At 34.0% G+C, this 20,218-nt stretch overlaps 4 protein-coding genes and 1 non-coding gene across 5 annotated transcripts; 1 reads left to right on the top strand and 4 right to left on the bottom strand.

Moving 5' to 3' along the window:
• Positions 1–74: 74 nt before the first annotated feature.
• LOC131000222 (F-box protein At2g27310-like) lies at positions 75–1,320 on the bottom strand. Its single transcript, XM_057926018.1, has one exon. The coding sequence runs from the start codon at positions 1,221–1,223 to the stop codon at positions 222–224; it is 1,002 nt and encodes a 333-aa protein (XP_057782001.1). The 5' UTR covers positions 1,224–1,320; the 3' UTR covers positions 75–221.
• Positions 1,321–6,668: 5,348 nt separating this feature from the next.
• TRNAL-AAG (transfer RNA leucine (anticodon AAG)) lies at positions 6,669–6,749 on the top strand. The gene has a single exon. It is a non-coding gene; the product is annotated as a tRNA-Leu (tRNA).
• Positions 6,750–8,757: 2,008 nt separating this feature from the next.
• Positions 8,758–11,830, bottom strand: LOC131000221 (uncharacterized). The gene is made up of 10 exons (XM_057926016.1): positions 11,602–11,830; positions 11,447–11,518; positions 11,273–11,365; positions 10,855–10,936; positions 10,717–10,773; positions 10,529–10,593; positions 10,349–10,444; positions 10,146–10,232; positions 9,980–10,060; positions 8,758–9,880 (listed from the first exon to the last, which is right to left on the bottom strand). The coding sequence occupies exons 1-10, from the start codon at positions 11,698–11,700 to the stop codon at positions 9,233–9,235; spliced, it is 1,380 nt and encodes a 459-aa protein (XP_057781999.1). The 5' UTR covers positions 11,701–11,830; the 3' UTR covers positions 8,758–9,232.
• Positions 11,831–12,432: 602 nt separating this feature from the next.
• LOC131000220 (mRNA-decapping enzyme-like protein) lies at positions 12,433–16,502 on the bottom strand. Its single transcript, XM_057926015.1, has 8 exons — positions 16,285–16,502; positions 15,863–15,903; positions 15,671–15,720; positions 15,130–15,274; positions 14,966–15,022; positions 14,210–14,306; positions 13,497–13,895; positions 12,433–12,785 (listed from the first exon to the last, which is right to left on the bottom strand). The coding sequence occupies exons 1-8, from the start codon at positions 16,444–16,446 to the stop codon at positions 12,729–12,731; spliced, it is 1,008 nt and encodes a 335-aa protein (XP_057781998.1). The 5' UTR covers positions 16,447–16,502; the 3' UTR covers positions 12,433–12,728.
• A 1,407-nt stretch (positions 16,503–17,909) lies between these two features.
• Positions 17,910–19,287, bottom strand: LOC131000219 (casparian strip membrane protein 3-like). Its single transcript, XM_057926014.1, has 3 exons — positions 18,877–19,287; positions 18,477–18,600; positions 17,910–18,320 (listed from the first exon to the last, which is right to left on the bottom strand). The coding sequence occupies exons 1-3, from the start codon at positions 19,158–19,160 to the stop codon at positions 18,105–18,107; spliced, it is 624 nt and encodes a 207-aa protein (XP_057781997.1). The 5' UTR covers positions 19,161–19,287; the 3' UTR covers positions 17,910–18,104.
• Between the last annotated feature and the right edge of the window lie 931 nt (positions 19,288–20,218).

Genomic DNA, 20,218 nt, shown 5'->3' with positions numbered 1-20,218 from the left:
TTAATGATCTCTGACCGCACCAATGATCTTAGTTGATGGGTTTCTTTCATCAAGCTTATCTTCACATCCCAAAATGAATAAAATAATATTATCGACTTTTCTGAATTCTCTATTAATTTTTCTAGGTTTTCACTTTCACACCCTTTTTTACCTATTTTAACTGTATTTCAGTTTTCTTCTCTTTTCTTTTTACACAACTCCAAAAAAATTAAAATAAATAATTATCTGGACAAGAGAAATGTCCAAATGGCGACAAAAATAGCGACTCCGGCAGCTATGCACACTATGTCCAAGCTCCTCTCTCTCCTCTGCTTTCTCTCTCTAGACTGTATCTTCATCCTCAGGAACATCTGGTACGCCTCCCTCTGCATCCCGACGTGGCTCTTCAGCCTCCGGCCTTCCATGGCGGCGTCCAGAATCCCCAGGCTGTGGGACCCGGTGAGGATCTTCCCCTCCATGTCCTCCACCTGCATGCTGATCTCCCTCACCTGCAGCTCGCCGCCGTCCTTCCCGCCGCAGGTCACCACGGCGGCGCACTGCACCAGCTCCCCGTTCCCGGCGTCCACCACCGTGGCGTAGCGGAGCTGTATGTCCTCCGTCAGCCAGTGGCGCCGCGCCTCCACGGCGGCGGCGCTGGCGACGTTGACCGCGCGCCCCTTGGCGGGGTCGATGAGGATCCAGCTCAGGCGGAGGCGCTCCCTGGCGAGTTCCATGCACGCGCCGTCCTCGCCGTCGAATCGGAGGGGCGCCGCCACGGCCTCCTTGGGGTCCACCAGGTCGATCCTGAAGGGGGAGCTCTGGAACCAACCGGAGCGCGTCTCCGTCTCCTTCACGCGCGAGTAGATCAATTTGTCGTCGCAGTAGACGTCCACGGCGGAGATCAGCGTTTGCGTCGCCTGCTGCGGCGGCGCGCGGCGGCGGAGGGGGGAGGCGCCGCCCTGGCGGGCGACGGCGGGGAAGGAGTCGGAGTAGAAGGAGCGGTGGGCGGAGGGGAAGGCGGAGATGGCGGCGCGCACGGTGGGGTGGGCGGTGGAGGGCCACGTGGCGTTGCAGATTTGGCGCCAGAGGAGGTCCTCGGCGCAGAGGGAGAGGAACTGCGCGGAGGCGCAGCTGGTGGAGGCCAGGGTGGGGCCGTCCAGCCGGTTCAGGATGTGCGACTGGATTATGTCGGGGTGGATGGCGGCGAGCGCGGTGGCGCCGCCGTGATCGGCGTCGCTGCACATAACGGAATGTTTTGTGTTAATTTGTTGTGGGATGTTGGGATTGGGAGGGAGAGAGAAATGTGAATTTTTTTTGTATGGATTGAGTGGCGACGAAACTAATTTTGGGGAGTATTTATAGGGAGGAGTTGGTCATGGATAGAGTCAACCGTGGCGCGTTGGCTAAAACAACGTGATGACTCCAATCCTTTTTTCAGACTCACATGTTTGAATATTCATTTTTTTTGTCCCCTTTTTTTTTAATGATATATATATGGCTTACCACTTAATAAATCAATCCACCTAGCTAGCTTCGTCGTGATTTTCATATCATGAAAATCAACCTATAGTTCTCAAAAAAAAAAAAAAAATCAACCTATATATATATATATATATATATATTCTTGAATTTTGATGAACTTCATTGTCTAATTTCTCAATCTTGTTACAAATTTATGTTTTGCTTCGTGGATTGTAGATATGAATTGAACTTGATGAAGAAATTAATTTTTATAGCTCAGGTGCTATATATATACAGAGGTGATTAGTTCGTGATGGATTTTAAAGGAGTAAGTAATTAGGGTTCTTCTTGATTCGATAATCGAGCTCGTGGATTTCAACTTAAATTTTCGATTTGTAAGTCTTAACTTTTCTTTCTTATTATAACTATGGTATATGAGATGCCAATAAAAGTTTATAAATTAAAAATAATATATATTTATATATGAAAATATAAAAGGAAAATATCAAAATTAAAATTTGAAGAATTTAGCTATAAATGAAATCTTACATTATATATATTAAATAACTAAATATCCTATAAATAAAATAAAAATATTATGTGCATGTACATCACAATTTGTAAGAATACATACATTTCATAGTAGTAGATGAGGTGGTCTAAAATAAAAAACTAGGAATTATTTTCAATTTTTAAATTATGGTCCTGAGTTCGAATTACATAGACAGTAAATATTTAAAATTTTGAAATTCAAACAATTACACGGCGAATTCATATGTGTTTTATATAAAATTCATATAAATTAACTGGTTTGCATTTTTAATTATAAGAGCTATTTTTAGCCAAGCCCTGCTTCCAATATTAGATAATACATGTTGGTACCAATATATTCGAAAGTACGTAATGCTTTTATTTTAAATTTTTATATATATATATGTTGACACCAATATATAATTTTTCTGAAATTCAGACAGTATACTGTCGCTTTAAACTTTACCAACAATGTTTAGTTTATTCCAATAACTAAAATTCTGTCTTGGAAAAGAATCAACGAGTCAAGAGTATTGGCGCTTTTAGTCATTGCTTACAAAGTAATTAAATTCAAATTTAGTTTTCTTATTTAAGGGCTGACATTGTCATTTAGCACAGACAATTTGTTCTGTACGTAAATAAGAAAATACATTGTAAAATTATTATTCATATTTTTATTTCCCCTTATTAATTTTATGAGGAGTCGGCCTGCTTCAAGTTCTGAAAGAATATGAGCTGTCTTTTATGAGACAACAGAATAAAAACAAGAACATAATCAAATTTCAAAGTCTTGTAGTCCATTATTACAGATCTCTGGATGCAATTTGGATTTTTGTAATTCAATTTTGTATTACTTACATGGTATAGAAAAGTATATTTATGCTCGATGAATATATAATGATGATTTTTATACATTTATATATTAGTATGATTATTGGATAGTCTAAATGTACATCGTTCGATGAGATAAATTAACATTCTAATATACTCGTCGATGTTCAATACTTGACGATGATAAATTTAAATCTAGTTTATTGCAATTACGTCGCACTCATTAAGTATTTGACATCAATTAATATAGAGGTGGTCTCCTGTGAAACCGGTTTTATGGTGAAATCGACTTCACAATGACACTACTTCAACATACAAATGATACTTTAATTTTAAAATATCATTTGTATGTTGAAGTAGTGTCATTGTGAAGTCGATTTCACTATAAAACCGATTTTACATAAGTTTTTGTGATTAATATTTCAAAATATTCATCTCTTCTATCCCGTAAAACCTATAATTTGATTTCTTTAATCAATGGATCGAACTATATATATGAATTAGAAAGTTTGATTTGCCAAAAATTTTGGATGAATAAACAATAAAGCACATTTCAATTAGTAAGACATTTCTCCACCAATTATTATTAGATCAAAACTTTGAGTCACTACAAGGTAAAAGTGGAGAATCATTATATATTGATCCTCTTTAAGAAAAGAAAACAAAGGGGGGAAAAGTTGAGCAATTTTACTTTGTAAAAACTTAACAGATTGAATAAATATTTGCTAATTAGTTTTAAAAAGTTTTTGAGTTGAAATTATATATATATTAACTCAATGTAAAAGGATGGAGGCAAAAGTTGCTCTTCATCCTTTTTTCGTTTTTGAGGAAAAAAAGAAGAAAGAATGAAGAAGTTCTCTTTTCACTTACAATGAAATTAATAAAATAATTGATATTGAATTCAAATACTATTAAATCAATAAAATTATAAATATATTCGATAAAGATTTTGATCTAAAATTCCGACTTTGACACAATTATAATTTTGTGTTATTATTGTCAAAACTAGAAAAGTGTGATACTATTTGTATAGTGTTGATCAGCTGTAGTTACACTTAATTTTTCCTCAACATAGAACTGAGCTCAACTAAATAATGTTAATTTGACAATTCAAGGTCCTTTTATATTGTTAGACTTTATGCTTTCACAATTTCACCATGCTTGTTAGGCATTGTGGTTCTAGATTATCACCGAAATAAAGAAACAATTAAATAATTAATTTCTTCTCTCTCTAAACTTTAACAAAAAAAAAAAAAAAAAAGGTGAAGTCAAAATTGGGTGTCCATAATTCCATATTATTTAGAGATGGTAGTGGACTAGTGGGCTATCAAAATTCTTGAAATTCAATGAATTGGTTCTCTATCTTCACTTTCCACTTTGTAGCTGATGTCAACACACATATACTCCCTCCGTCCACAATTTAAAGCCCCACTTTGATGTGGGCACGAAGACTAAGAAAGCTGAAAATGGTGATGTGAATGAAATAAAAAGGTAGTTGACTAAAATGATAAAGTAGTTGACTAAAGTGTTAAAGGTATTGTGTGGTGGGTCCACTAGTGATAAAGTGTAATAAATATAGAATATAAAAATAATAAAGGTGTTGTAAGGTGGGTCCATTAGTGGCAAATGGTAGTAATTTTAAATAAAGAGGGAGGGTAAAAAGGTACAAAAAGCATAATAGGGCTTTAAATTGTGGACAAAAATTTAGGGGGAAGTAGGGCTTTAAATTGTGGACGGAGGGAGTATCAATTTCAAACATCATTTTATTTCGCTTCATACATCTAATTAGGGTGGGCCACATTTTTTTATTATTGGGCGGTCTTCACTTTATATCTTTATCACTAAATCAAATCAATTAATCAAAATTTCTATTTTTTTTTTATAGTTATAACCACTCTAGTGCTAGGTCATTAATACAGATATAATTTTATTTTCAATATGTAATATCTTTATTAAGTAGAAAAATTATATATATCCTCGACATATAATATTTCTAACTTTTATATAAGTTAATTAAACATGCTCCTAGTTATGATAATTAGTGGATATCGATAATAAAGATAGTGTATATTCAATTGCACTACTTCAGATAAGATCTAGTGTATCATATTGGGCGTTAGACTTGTGTCTTATATTTTATTATTTTATTTTCTTTCATCTCTTTTAATTTCTTCATTTTCAATTTAGCATGTTTTAGTTTAGTTTATGGATTATTAACTAGGGTTAATCTCATCTAATTGGGTATATAAGTATTTTTTTAATATTTAATTTCACTTTTATTAATTAATAATTCATTATTGAAAATAATTCAATATAATTCATAATATTATAATAAAATATATTTTTATTAAAAATATTGCATGTTAACAAATATAATAATAAAACAAGTTAGCATAAATAAATAAAATTTGGGAGGCTAAAACTCATCCCATCCAAAATCCAAATAGATATTAATTTAGATTGAATTTTGATTTGATTCCATTATTATATACTATTTGGCATGGCATTAATTGGCCTAGTCTCTCAGACGGCATAATTAATATTTTTTTAAGAAAAGAATAAAATATTAGGACACTAACCAAACTTCACTTACTCACAACAAAATAAAATGACGAACGTTGACAACTCGCAATTCTCCCGGGAAAAAAATATTTTACAAGACTACAAACATAAACAAACAAAATAATTTAAAATTTTAAATAATTCTGACTGTTTATTTGCATTGAAGATTAAGAATGCGTATAAACATTACTCCAAATACGTATAAATTAAACAATAATACCATGTCTAGCTACGTTTAGCCATTTATTATAAATGTACTACTAGCAAATCTGAATAAATAATTGTATGTGAAACTGATTGTTCACGTACAATATTAGGCATTCATGCTGCTACGTTATGAGATTTTTAATATAATATAACTTTGATGATGCACATTGTGTTATGTAATTTTAATTAATTCGATGGATGTTATAACTTTTCTTTAGTCGACTTGACCATGATCTCATTAAAAGGTTTCAGACTCAAAATTTTGAATAGTTAGCTCATTCTTGATTACCTTAATCTAGTTTATAACTTATATTAAATGCATTTGAATTGTGACATATTAATATCAATAAGATCCTTTTACATTAGTTATCAACTAATCATACTTCTGGGTTACTTTCTACATATAAAGTGGTCTTGAGATTTTTCGATAAAGATGGTCGAACAACGAATTTGGACACGTAGAATTCGAGATGATTATTTCAACATAGAGTTTAGTCAAAACAATGAATAAGTATGCAAAATAAATAATACTCCATAATTAGATCATTTTAATACATATTTTAAAGTTGGTGTACAAAATAATTATTTTTTTTAATTCAATAATTTATACTCCCTCCGTCCCAATAAAAGTGGCCATATTTCATTTTTGGGTGTCCCATTAAAAGTGGCTACTTTCTAAAAATGGCAAAAGTTTACTTTAATTAAGTCAACAATTACTCACTAATTTGGTCAACAATTGTAGGCCACTTTCTAAAAATGCCAAAATTACTCACTAATTTGGTCAACAATTGTAGGCCACTTTCTAAAAATTACTCACTAATTTTGGTGGGTCAACAATCCCTTTCTTAATCTCCGTGCCCAAAAAAAAGTGGTCACTTTTATTGGGACGGAGGGAGTATATAATTAATCCTAAATAAAAATTCATATATTAATATCCGATTAACCTTTTTATATAAAATAAATCAGTAGTGGTTTTGTTTCTGCTCCACATATTTCAATGAAGTTGGTCTACCTCCTAAACGTGGACAAATACTTGGCGAGAAACATTTGAGAACATTATAATATATTTATAATTATACACAAAATTTATTTCATCTGTTGAGATGGCCGAGTTGGTCTAAGGCGCCAGATTAAGGTTCTGGTCCGAAAGGGCGTGGGTTCAAATCCCACTCTCAACATATTTGTAATTTTTAAATTTCCAATGCTATTTTTATCATTAAATTTCCAATGCTATTTTTATCAAAACAAGAAGGTATTCCAATGATAATCTACCAAACCAAACCACTCTCAACATATATTTATAATTTTTAAATTTTTAGTGCTATTTATTTTATTTTATCAAAACAAAAAGGTATTCCAATAATAATCCGCCAAACAAAATTCTAGTAATTTACTCCATCTATTTTCCTTCTTATTTTATGTCATGACATTATTGATACTCCATCTATTTTGTATTGTTGCAGATAATCTTTCCAATCATACTCCATAATACGCGTATATATATATTTTTTTAATGGTGTCACGTTTATTATGCGACTTATTAAGGATAATAGTCACGTGCATCTTAAAACAAAAAAGAATAACATCACGTGCCTCTTAAAAGAAAAGAATAAAGTCACGTCTTTAGCATTTTTGGACTTACGAGAAGATGCATGGATCTATGATTTATCCACAAAAAACCAATATGGGCATTTTCCTATATTTTTGGTCTTATATGTCAAAGAAAGAATTGGTAAACGTGAAAAAATATATATTTCGCGTGTCAATAATTAAACATTAAATGTTCTTATCTTTCCTTTTCTTTTCCCATATGACTTTTCCCAAAATGAAATGTGGAAAAAATATTGTTTGCGTGTTGAAGAAAACGGTAAACTGAAGTGTTCGTTGAAAGAGAACTGAAATCAAGAAAAGAATATGGATAAGGTTCAAACTTTTGATTTCTTAATTAATCGGTAGAGTTATACACGAATACATAGCAATCTAGATAATTAACCAACACTGAGTTTACTTGAAGTACTAGTGTATAGCTCGTGGAATTTCCATGGAAAAAATCACTTTTTATGGTGATTATATTTATTTAATGTTGTGTATGTGATCTTAGTAATTAAGTAGTTTTTATATTATAATATTATACTCTTCCATTCACATAAAATATACTCATTTTTAAATGTCACGTGTTTTAATAAAATGTTTGATTGTGTCGTGAGTGGAAGAAAAGTCTAATGTTATTGTGACTTGTGAGTAAAAGACTTACCAAAAATAGACCAAATACATTTATTATGAACATAAGAAAATGACAGACTGAATATATTTTATGTGGATGGAAGAGTATTACTATATACTTTCTTCGTCCATCAATTCGTGTCCTAATTTGTTATTTTGGTCCGTTCACCAATTCGTGTCCTACTTATTTTTAGTAACTATTTCCTTAACAAACAAATCAATTTTTTTAAAAGTCGTGCCTCCTTCTCCACTCAACAAATAAACAATACACATTTTCTTAATATTCATACCCGCGTCCCCTATGATACAAATTGGTGGACGGAGGAAGTATATTTTTTTAGAATTACGGAAGAGTATTATAAGTTATACTCCCTCCGTCTGCGATATGGTGCGTGTTTTAAGAAAATTAGTGGATAATAACTAATAGTGAATATTGTAGGGAGTGGAGTTTGGGTTCCACTGTTATTGTGAATGGAAGTTTATGGACCATACTTTTATAAATGAAAGTGGAAACGATATCACAGACGGATTGAAATGGTAAATGTAAAAACGATATCACAAACGGAGGGAGTAGTATTTTATTGAGATTCCACGAAGTACTTTATGTCATACTCCTTCCGTCCCATGAAGCATGACACACTTCTTTTCAGCACGTAAATTAAGAAATTGATATTTTGTGTGTTAAATGTGGTAGGTGAACAAGTGAAAATGTGAATAAAGGGTAAATTTTTTGCTATTTTTATAAACGTGTCATGCTTCGTGGGACAGACCAAAAAGGAAACTGTGTCATGTTTCGTGGGACGGAGGGAGCAATTTATAAGTAGAAACTTATAAAATAATTTCATATTTAGCTAAGGTTCCACCATCCAAAATCATTGATTGTGATAGAACACGATAATAAATCAAAATGATGAGATTAATAAAATTTAACTACTCAAATCAATCTAAAATGCATACACTCTTAGTCGTCCTACATTCAATTACAAAGTTATTTTATTACATATTATTTGTGTCCCGTTAAAAAAAATTTAAAAAAATTGGAGCCTGATATAGTTTTTTTAGCGACATTGCAGAGCTTTAACATAACATAATACAAGGAAGAAACAATAGAATTCTGATAGTTCAGTTTCATCAGCATCACTAACAACACACCTTTCAAACTTACATAAAGAAGGTAGAGTTAAAAGATTAATTTTGTTCAGTGTCATCAGCATCACTAACACACCTTCCAAACTTACATGAACAAAGGAGATTTATAAGATTAATGCTAAACAAAATTTTCCGCGACATACCTGCCTCGACGTTCAGAGTAACATAGAAATCCTCAGTCCGGTTATACAAGCTTGCAAGCACCGGGCTAACACGTACAACCAAGAACCGGAGCCATGAATGGAGACGATCAACGTGTAGTGTAGTTTAACAAACATCATATTATCAATTACACAGCCCAAGCTGAAGGCCCCCCTAGCCCAATTTCATCAACCTGTGACAACTCGAGCATATCAGGAAGAACGTCACGTTTCTTCTTGTTCTTCTTCTTGGTTGGATAAGTTACCAGCACACTCGTATCATCGATACCTTGATCCATTTTGCGATCCAACTTACTGTCAGCAGCCTCTACGGGGTCTTTAGGAGGACCCGTCAACAAAAGATCCATAAAAGGGTGGTTTTCTGCAGTGTCAGTGTTATTTATGGTATCTACTTTGGATGTTTTTCTTGATTTCTTTTTCTTGTGCTTTACTTCATTTGCTTCCTCATGGCTGCCCTTGAGAGCCTCGACATTATTGGTGACTCTGATTTCATCCTGTTGCAGCTTCGACTTTTTCTTCTCTCTCTTGTCTGAAATATTGGCATTCTCAGCATTATCTATACCTTTTTCATCTTGTAGTTTTTTCCTCTTATTCCTAGAGCCCAAAACATCCATACTTTCACTCAGAGGATGAGCTTTGCTTGAGTTTTTGTTTCTCATCGGCTGATTACCTGCCTCGACAGAGAAGTCAGCACCGTTTTCATGAACCACTTTTGCAGCTATTTTGTCGATTGGTCTAGCATTGAAGACATGCAAATTTGGCAATAGCTTTTTGACCTGATAAAATATTGGCCATTAGAAAAATCAGATTGTAGCCTTAAAAGTTAAAACACATGCAAACAAACAGAAAAGCTTATTACAGGAAAAGGAACTTACTTTCTTTAGCAAATTTTCCTTTTCAGCAATAGGGTTCCCTTGTAGATTCAAATTTGTCAAATTAACTAGCGAGGAAAGCACCTGGCGTTGAAACAATAAAACTAAGGCCGGTGGAGAGCATGTCATCTAAAAGAAGAGCAAAACACAATTATGGACTTTGTGTCACCTTAAGATTCGACCATCGTGCAATCAAGTTGTTCCCCAAGTCTAGATTCTGAAGTTTCACCAAACGCCCGAGCTCATCAGGAATAGTCTGAAAGATTGAGAAAAGAAAAGCATCAATGCTTTTTACAGGACCAAGAGGCTCGAAAAAATCACTAGGAAGAGACAATATAATATGAGCATTTTGCAAGTGGCTATAGATCGTACCATAATTTCATTATGAGCTAAACGAAGCTCCTTTAACTCCAGGCAGGATCTCAAGGATGAATCAACTTTTTGCAGTTGGCAGTTAGAAAGAGAAAGCTGTAACGAAAATGGCTGTAAGATTCCTCATGTCCTTAATCTACTGTTTGATTTTAAATATACTCAACTAATCAAGAGCATTACTTTGGTGATTGATTTCAGCTTAACCAAAGATTCACCGAGCGAATTGATTGGGTTCCTCGACAGAACTGCATACGTATATTAGTCAGAAAAAACGTATTTAAACTCAAAACATCAAGACCCGACATTGGCTAAAACATTAAATATAGGCTCAGAATTTCACTTTCTATTACAGCGACTAAAGCATGTACCTAGAGTGTTCAACTCTTTCATCTGATCGAGCTTGCAAACTGAACTGATTTCATTGTCTGCCAGATGGAGCAAAAAACCGTCAGCCTATATAGCAGCGTTAGTTACATGAGGCACAACACTTCCTACCAAAGACCTACCATTTAAAATTAGTGCACGCAAACTTGTGAGAGATTTTACGTCATCCATTGATTTAAGCTTGTTTTTTCCAGCATTTAGTACCTACACCACAAAAGACAGAGCTTCAAAATACATCAAGTCCTATTCCAGCGATAAACCGGAGCAAAGGTCCTCGCCAGCAAAGTTATCAAGCTAAATGTCACAACAAAGCACACAGATAATTACAGTCATAATCTGAATTCTGACATACAAGATGAAAAATGAAATTTCAATCATACTACAGAAAGTAAAAGCGTTACTAATTCATTAACCACTCTCCAAAAAACTAGGATACGATAATACAGCTTCAGTTCAAAACCTAGACGAAAAATAATACTGGCACCAACAGATTTAGGCTCCAAAAATACAAGTATGTGAAGTTACACATTGAGAACCTACAGTGAGTTTATTTAGGGCATCAATGCCCTTCAAGCTCTCAAGCTTATTCTGCACAACTGATAACCACTTCAAATTCGTACATGACTTTAAACCCTGAAATTCCAAAAAAGAAAACTCAGAAAAATTGCCCGCATTTTTATTTCTGGGGTGGAATAAGTTTTAGTGTTTCACTACCTCAAGCGAAGTCAAGTTATTGAACCCAAGATCCAATCTTTCCAGATTCTTGAATACACCCAAACATGAAACCTAGCAAAAACCACAGCCAAGAAATAAATAATTATACCAGAAATTAAACTGATTCCAATAAAGAAAACATATACAAGAATTACATCAGTGAGGGCTTTATGAGTAAGAGTAAGAGAGGTAATTGAGTTGGGGTCATTTGCGTTCTGTTCTTCCAAAATTTTCTTGGAGCTCAGCGCTGCCATTGTTTGATAGAGTTTCAATTAGGGCTTTGGTGCACTCTGCAAAAACCCTAAATAAGTGACAGTTTTAGGTTACAAGGGCTGGCTGTTGTCTGCTGAGACCTGAGGGCGCATATATAAATTATTACTAGTATTAGTATATGAACGTTGGTTGATAATAGGCTCCTGGGATTTTGGTTTAATTGTATAGTTTATAGTCGAATTTAAAGCTATTAAAAAAAATGGTCCAACTTTTAAAAAATAATAAAAATTAATTTAACTTTTAAAATTATTTATAAAAATAGTTCAACTTTAAAATTATGTAAAAAATAATCTAAATTTTGAGTAATGTGTAAAAATGGTCTGAACTTTAAAATATACAAAAAAAATAGTTTGAATTTTGAAGTTATTTGTAAAAATAGTTCGAACTTTAAAAAAATTAAAATGATCCGAACATTCATAAATACAAAAATAGCTTGAATTATGACGACATAGAAGACCCTGAGTTGATATGAAAATTATGTAAAATATATAAGTTCACTTGATACATTCTCATGATGCAAACAAAATATAAGAATTCCCTTTTACAACTAAAATAATATTTTTTTTATATAAATCGACTATGAAAAAATTTAAATCTCAAGAATAGTAATATGAATTTAGATTATACATAAAAATGATTATTCCATATTTGTTAAAAAAATGTCACTATATCATATTTTTGGCATTTGATTTATAGTATCCTAGCTCTGATGGTTGGTTGAAAGTGAAGTGTGTGTGAGTAGAAAATTCTACTCCTACATGCTATATAGAATATATTTGGTGCACAGTTTAAAAGATGCATATAGAAGCAAGAGTGTTTAGCAGCTGCAATGTACATAAACTTGCCCCAACTCAGCCTTCCTTAGCACAGACAACACAAGTATACTAATACTCTCCTCCTTCATTACTATGCCAAAAATTGCGCAGCTCCACAAAACCCATCATTTTACACCCAATATCAACTGCAGACTTGTAAATTCCCAGACACGTTTAAGGAGATAGAAGCTCCATCAGTCGTCAGGCGCGTTCACCACTGCTCTGTAAACAATCTCGATGAATTGATCGTCCTATGCATACATTCATAAAATCAAATCAAAATCTCCAAATACAAAGCTTCTAATAATCATAAGGTGGTGGAATAACTAATAAGCAATAAGGAGAATTTGTTCCACCACATAAAATGGGAGAATTCTACAAGTACAAGTGAGCTTGAATTACTAATAATACTGGATTATGGTATTTGCTCCATTTAGCCTCATCTAGTAGACTCATTTTCATTCTAACATATCAGTTTCAGGAAATGTAGCTTTAATGGAAGACTGAGATGTGCATATTATATACAAGTGGATTTTTGTCTGAAAACTCAAGCAAATGGAAAACATAGTCACAGGTCTGGTATTTTCTGCCACGATTCATTTCCTGAAGCCTATGTTTCAAAGGGCAACAACTGCTTACATGGCATGATAATGCTGTAATAAGGATAATTATGGTTGTTCATTTCCCTGTCTAAAGCACTCACAGAAATTCATGAACGGACACACCGAGTGGTAGAGACGGAGGATCAAAATGTGTATGGCATGAAAAAACACAAAGCACAGCGATGGCTGTTACTGTTAGCACAATTTTGTTGCAACGTAACTAAAACAAGACCTTAACCACACAAGAAATGACATAGCAGAAGATACCACGTTAAAGAAATGACGCAAGAGTTACTTGGAGCCTCAAAGAAATCACACCCTGTGGAACAAAGTGAGAAAAGAATCGGATGGACCACATACCTGAATAAGAAATTGAAGTGCTTTCCTGATTTTTTCTCTGCTAATACACGTAGGTGTAGGAACAGAAGTTGGAGTGGAAGATTGTGGGGATGGTGGTGGGAACATTGGAAGTAGAAGTTCTCCATGAGGTCGTTTTAGATTTGAAGGAGAAATGAGAGGAGAGTGTGGTGGAGGGGGAGCAAATGAAGTTATGGATGGCAAAATATGTGGAGAAGAAGGATGTGGGCTTAAAAATAATGATGGCTTCACCAGATCAGTCATGTACGTCTTAGCATCCTTAGGTTCAGAAATTGCAGGAATGGACAATTTTAGGGTAGAAGGAGATGTGACAGGAGCTGGAGCTGATATTGATGGTGAAGTGGGAGGATCAGAAACAAGAGCTGTTGGAGACTGGTCCAGCTGCGCAGAAAATTGCTACATGAGGAGAAGTTCCAACATTCAAGGCAGCATGCATTATCTATTTACTAATTTCATCATTAATAATATTACTATAAGTATATCCATTGTGCTCAGAAATGGGAGTCACATAGAAATGTTTTCTACTGTATACGAATTGGAAAAACCTATGAAGATGTTTGATCAAAGGAATAGCTTTTAATATAGTTAAGAACCTCACCTCTTACTTGACATGTTACTGTTAAACTTCACACCTTCTATCATACAATAAGTCGGACAAAGTCAGATAATAAGAGTTAAGGGTGGAAAATGCATACACTGGAAATTTTCACAACAGATAGATCATCAATCCCATCTGCAACATTGGAGTCAGCAGTAGATGATGGCTCTAGGGCAGCATCCTTTTCCACTTCACTGAAAAAAGTTAATCGGAAGGAAGCTACTCAAACTGTCTCTCACACAAAAAAAGCCAAATCAACATAGAATTAAACTTATCTGTCTTTACAGAAAATCTGGCTAGAAAGAAAGCAGAGCAGGCAAAGAATTGATAGAAGACCAATTAATATGCCTAGATCAATGTTTTCAAGATAGAATCTATCCTTTGCAGTAGACGTACATCATCCAAGAACAGAAGTGGGATTGAACGTCAATGATTAAGTTTTTATAGGACTAATAGCCCAAAAGTATCTAACATCCTACTTCTAGAACCGTGAAAATCAGAGATAGGCACGGTGGAATTTCTCAATTTATTGAGAAGAAATATCCTCTCACATAAAAGAAACAACCCCTTACTCAATAAGCTACATGGATGACAGATTCGTATTTATCTTGCTAAAGTTTCAGAACCATGAAACTAAAATCGTAACCTTTTTTTCGTAAACAATATACATGTTGTACTCGAGAGTTATAAGCTAAATTTAGATGCATCAGGTCCATATACATAGTGCTATTATCAATTTATCATAATTACCACTTTGTCAATATAGTACTGGCAAATGAGTACAACAAACTAATACATCTTAGTTGTTTTGGTACTATTTTGATTAAAAACTGAAGGGACTAACAACAATTACCTTTCTTTTGAAGACACTTTCAGCTCTGTAGGCACCTCGGGATATTCATTAAGTATCCTACAACAAAAAGTAACCACCTTACTAAAGCAATAAACAGCTGCTTAAAGAAAACAAGTCAAAATGTGACAAAGAAAGAGTATCACAACATTGATCAAATAACCAACCTGGTAAACAGATTTGCAATCTCCTTACAGTCGTTTGAAATATAGAACCATATTCCATTTACCTCTTCAGTGTGGTTTCTGTATAACAGATATGAATCCTGCACTTCACACACAAAATCTCCCCAGAGACTCTCCGTAAGATTTTCTGGTGACAGCAACAATCAAGCCATTCAGTATATATTCATAGATGTGAAAGTAAGATTATTTTACCTTCTTTCAGGGCAATAAAAATCACATGTATACATATTATCTGCTTATCTGAACTATATTTTGATTTGGAGAAAAGATCGATCTGGATGAGGTCAGGAAATTTCAACTCTTAGGAAGATAAACAGGCATAACAACAGAAACATTTCGTTTCAGAAAATCATGCACATCTAGAACAATGTATTTAAAACTTAATTATTCACCTTTTACAGTAAACAGGGGTTGATTGTTCTCTACTGGTCTCACAATGCAAGTAGCCAAAAGTAACAATGTGTCTACATACTGAAATCTCCGAACTATTCAACAACAAGGCACAAAAGGTTGAGTGCCTAACCTGTGTTTTGACGATTCATTACTATAAATTGGTAGTGTGGTTTAGTATTCCTGAAACAGCAAAAACAGACGCTATATAAAGAAATAGTGATTTGCATTTGCACCATCCAAACTCCAACGTAAAACCTTCTGAGCTCATTCCTACAGAAAAATCGAACGGCAGAACTTCCGCGAAGCCGAAGCAACGACTCACCTTTTCACAACGAAAAGAGAGCCTTCAACATTCTTCCGACTCTGTCGACAAAAATTCGTTACAATTGTTATCTCAAACGAAACGAACTTATCTAAACTATGAAAAAGCAAAAAATCGAACCAATCAATAATTGTTTGCTTTCCTGTAGGCGCAGACGCGCGCACAATTACGGAGGAACACACACTCGCGGAGAAAGCTCACATGCATATGCACGCACGAATTCACAGAGAAACGAAGATGCACGCACACACACAAACTCTCACATAGAAACACAAACTTGCGGAAGAACACACACACACGCGCGCGAAAAATCACGCGCACTTACGGAGAGCACGCACATAACGCGCAGTAGCAGAGAAACTATCACGCAACAGTCACACACACTGGTGGTGGTGGAGAAACATAAACACACAGTAGCATACCCACTGCGAAGCCTCGATGTTCAATTCGTAGATTGCGACGTGAGCAGCGTTGGTGAGGATCTCCTCAATGCAAGGATCAATCCTCTGCAGCACCCTCAGATTCAGCTCCTTGGTGATCTTCTCATCCAGAATCGGTTTCAATTTCTCCTTATTCTTCCCCATTTCTCACTCTACACACTCCTCTCTTGAGAAATTTTCACTTGTAGGAAAATGCCGCTGTTTTCCCTCTATTTATCAACTTCCAACTCATTTAGTTCGTGACTTGCTGTTGCCGCGTTTAGTTAAAAGGAAGTCGCAAAAGAAAAATTATTTTATTTTAGAATATTAATTATATAAATTATTGAATTTTTATAAAAAAAATATTTTGCACAGTAATTTTAAAATTTATACCAAAATTATTCATATTTTCCCCCTAACTAGCATTTGCAATTGCACGGGAAAATATTTTTAATTTTTATATTTATATAAAATTAATACTAATTCAATTATTATTATACTTATAAATATAATAAAAAATTAATTTTAATTGAATATTGAAAAAATAAAAAAAGAATTCATAATTATAAAATTTGATATTATGAAAAACAAAAAAAAAGTTTAAAAAATAAAAATAAAATACTAATTAAAAAGAATTAAAAATATATTTATTTAAAAAAGATGAGAGAGGAGACAGAAACTTATAAAATCTTAATATTTAAACAAATTTATTTTTTACATTTAAAATCAAATATTTTCATAAAACATATCATATTAAAGCTCTTATCGTGATCTTTAATTTGATATGCATATTAAATATTTTATAATTAATCGAATTTCACAATTTTGGAAAGAAATGTAACAACAAATAAGAAGTTAAAGAAAATGAAAACAATAAGAAAAATATATAATTTAAACACAAACCTTCAATTTTATTAAAACTACAAAATTGTCACTCAATTTTAAAATTAATTTGAAATTGATTTTAAATTGAAAACTTCCTTTTTAATATACTCCCTCCGTCCCTGAAATGGCTTCCTCTTTGGGGACGGCACAGGTTTTAATAAAAAGTTGTAAAGTGTATTGATAGTGGAGAAAAAGTGATATAATTATTATTGAAAGTTGTGAAAAGTGTTATAATTAGTATTGGGAGTGGTGAAAAGTGAAAAGTAAGAATAAATAAAGTATTATTAGTGGTGGGGTAGGTTTCCAAAAATGGAAAGAAAGAAAGAGGAAGTTATTTGGGGGACGTCCCAAAATGGAAAAAGAGGAAGTTATTTTAGGGACGGAGGGAGTAGTATAGATTTGACATACTCGTCCATTTTTCTGATCAAATTTTATGTTAAAATGACAGTATGAAATCTTATGTGTTCAAATTCGCTCATCTCATGTCAAATTTTGAAGGGGAAGTTCAATTCGATCCAAGTAACTAAAGTCGCATTGATTTGCCTTAATTCTTTATTAGTCATTCATTTAATAATATGTAAGTTCTTTCTCTTTGTTCCACTGTCCAAGGTTTGGACTTTATATAATATCTCTTGAAGGGTTGCAGTTTATTTCATTAAGCATTTGCAAATTTAATGTGTTTGTAATTTTTTTTTGACAAGGCTTAGACCTTCTAAATTTTATTTTATACAATAAGGTAATAATAAAACAGAAGACAAAATAAATTTCTTATAATATAGGAGTAAATTAAATGTTTCATGCACGACCACATCAAGAAAAAGCAAATTACAGCATTCCTCCATCAACGGCGATGAAAGCATAGCATGCATGTAAAAACAACAGTAATATATATGAACACACAAACGATTTTGCAAAGCAAACAGCAACATATATCTATCTCAGTGCCTGCGAAGAGCGACGGCGGATAGCACAACCAAGCAGATGAAGACCACCGCAGCTATGAAGGAAGCCACGACGGCGCCGCTCACGCGCTGGCAGAAGTCGTTGAACTGCTGGCAGATGGCGAACCAGTTGGTGTTGGAGTTCCCGTTGTGGGCCAAGTACACGATCGCCGCCGCTGCCGCAGCCGCCGCGATAGTGAAAGCCATCACCACCTGCATGTATAATTAATTTTTCATTTTCGTCTGTCCACGAAATATCTTACTATTCCTTTTTTCAATATAATATAATCTCACTTGACTACACCATTTTTTTTTAATTTGTGGGACCCCTTCTTCACTAAGCAAATACATTTATAAATACGATCTTACAGTATCAAGGATGAGGAGGAGAAGCTTGACGCCAGCAGCGTGGGGGCGAACAATGGCGACGATGGAGAAAGGCATGGATAGGACCAAATAGCCACTTGCTATAGCATTGGCCACCACGAAGAATCTGCAGGAAAATATGAATGATTATTACTCCCTCCGTCCCATTAAAAGTGGCTTGTATTCTATTTTGGATTATCCCATTATAAGTGGCTTGTTTTCATAAATGACAAAATTTAACCCACAAAAAAGTGTAGGTCCCGTCACTTTTAACCACTTTACACCTTCTCCTTGTAGATTCTACGTGCAATAAAGTAACCCGTGACTTTTAAATGGGAGGGAGGGAGGGAGTAATTAATAATAGTAGAAGAAGAGAAAGATGAAAAGGGAGGTGGCTAGGTACGTGAAGGTGGGGAGGTCGTCGTAGCTGGCTTGGAACTGGAAGAACTGAGTGAAGAAAGGAAGAGTCTGATCGGTGGTGCCCATGGTGGCGGTGGCGGCGAGGGCGGCGACGAGAGCGCAGACTCTCAGAATGAAGTCGAAGATGGAAACTCCTCTCTTCCATGCCGGTTGCGGGGCTGCAAGTGGAACCGCCTTGGTGGTGGCGGTGAAGGCGGTCTTGTGCTTGGCCGAGTTGGATTCGCCGATGTTGATGGCTGTGTCGCCGCTGCTCTTGCTGTGATCCATATGTGTATGCCCTTTGATTTGATTTTATGCTAATTAACAGCTGTGTTATGATGAATTGTGGTGAGAAAATGGGAGTGGTAATGGCTGAATATATACATGGTTGATGCTTGAGTAGAGAGGAGCAGTTGATGGTGTGGAGATTATGGGAGAGTAGCTAGGTTTTCTCTCAAAGAATGGAGTTGTTGTCAACTTGCTCCACCTTCATGCTATTATTTCCTACTTTTTATGTGTAATATTATGCCTCATTTTTAATATTTGAGCAACAAGTTTTTTTTTTTACAATGGAATATAGTTTTGCTTGAGAACCGGCCGGGGCTAATATAATCAGATGAATATATTAAGATGCTTTTGTATTTATGTATCATTTAGTTTGTATTAATTTTTTTATTTTTTTCAAAAAAAATTAATAATATAATAATTTCTCGTTTACCCGTGATAATTCGAACCATTGTGCTCTGTGTCTTGTAAGTAAAACTAGTGTGCCCGCCTGTGCGATGCACAGAGAACATCAAAATTAAACGATATCATTTTTACGTCCTCTCGTATTACACGAATCATGATATATTTTTATAATTTATATATATACATCAAAATATCATTATTTATGATATAGATGAATTGATAACAAAAGAATACTTTCTATTATTTTATAGTATTATTTTATTTGAAGTAGTGTGTGATAATAATAATAATAATAATAATAATAATAATAATAATAATAATAATAATAATAATAATAATAATAATAATAATAATATCACCTCAGTGAATATTATATTAGATTTAATGAGTATCTTATATCAATATTAAATTACTAAGAAAACAACATAATTATGATAACAATAACACAATTTGAGATGACGATATGAAGCATAGTATGTTGGTAAGACGTTTTCCTTCTAACTAATAGGTCGGAGAGAGTCACCTAAAAGGATAGAATGTGAGTGTGTTTTTTCTTTCTTTGGATGCAACAAATTTTTTAAAAATTAACACAATTTAAGATTATTTTATATAAATTAATTAATGTATATATATATTATATATATATATTACATACT

Source organism: Salvia miltiorrhiza, chromosome 8, assembly GCF_028751815.1.
Source record: "Salvia miltiorrhiza cultivar Shanhuang (shh) chromosome 8, IMPLAD_Smil_shh, whole genome shotgun sequence".
Taxonomy (NCBI): domain Eukaryota; kingdom Viridiplantae; phylum Streptophyta; class Magnoliopsida; order Lamiales; family Lamiaceae; genus Salvia; species Salvia miltiorrhiza.
The sequence above is the reverse complement of the archived record's forward strand: the minus strand, read 5'-3'. Positions and strand labels throughout refer to the sequence as shown.

What these genes read in the sequence shown, in the direction of transcription:
- LOC131000222 (XM_057926018.1), bottom strand. Translation starts at nt 1,223, where the DNA reads ATGTGCAGCGACGCCGATCACGGCGGCGCCACCGCGCTCGCCGCCATC.
- LOC131000221 (XM_057926016.1), bottom strand. Translation starts at nt 11,700, where the DNA reads ATGGCAGCGCTGAGCTCCAAGAAAATTTTGGAAGAACAGAACGCAAAT. An exon ending in ATGCCCTAAATAAACTCACT is followed by an intron (nt 10,937 to 11,272) that starts GTAGGTTCTCAA and finishes TTTGTGGTGTAG; the next exon opens with GTACTAAATGCTGGAAAAAA. An exon ending in TAGCTCATAATGAAATTATG is followed by an intron (nt 10,233 to 10,348) that starts GTACGATCTATA and finishes TCAATCTTTCAG; the next exon opens with ACTATTCCTGATGAGCTCGG.
- LOC131000219 (XM_057926014.1), bottom strand. Translation starts at nt 19,160, where the DNA reads ATGGATCACAGCAAGAGCAGCGGCGACACAGCCATCAACATCGGCGAA. An exon ending in GACGACCTCCCCACCTTCAC is followed by an intron (nt 18,601 to 18,876) that starts GTACCTAGCCAC and finishes ATTTTCCTGCAG; the next exon opens with ATTCTTCGTGGTGGCCAATG. An exon ending in TCCTCCTCATCCTTGATACT is followed by an intron (nt 18,321 to 18,476) that starts GTAAGATCGTAT and finishes TTATACATGCAG; the next exon opens with GTGGTGATGGCTTTCACTAT.
- LOC131000220 (XM_057926015.1), bottom strand. Translation starts at nt 16,446, where the DNA reads ATGGGGAAGAATAAGGAGAAATTGAAACCGATTCTGGATGAGAAGATC. An exon ending in ACATCGAGGCTTCGCAGTGG is followed by an intron (nt 15,904 to 16,284) that starts GTATGCTACTGT and finishes TTTTGTCGACAG; the next exon opens with AGTCGGAAGAATGTTGAAGG. An exon ending in TCTCTTTTCGTTGTGAAAAG is followed by an intron (nt 15,721 to 15,862) that starts GTGAGTCGTTGC and finishes TTGCTGTTTCAG; the next exon opens with GAATACTAAACCACACTACC.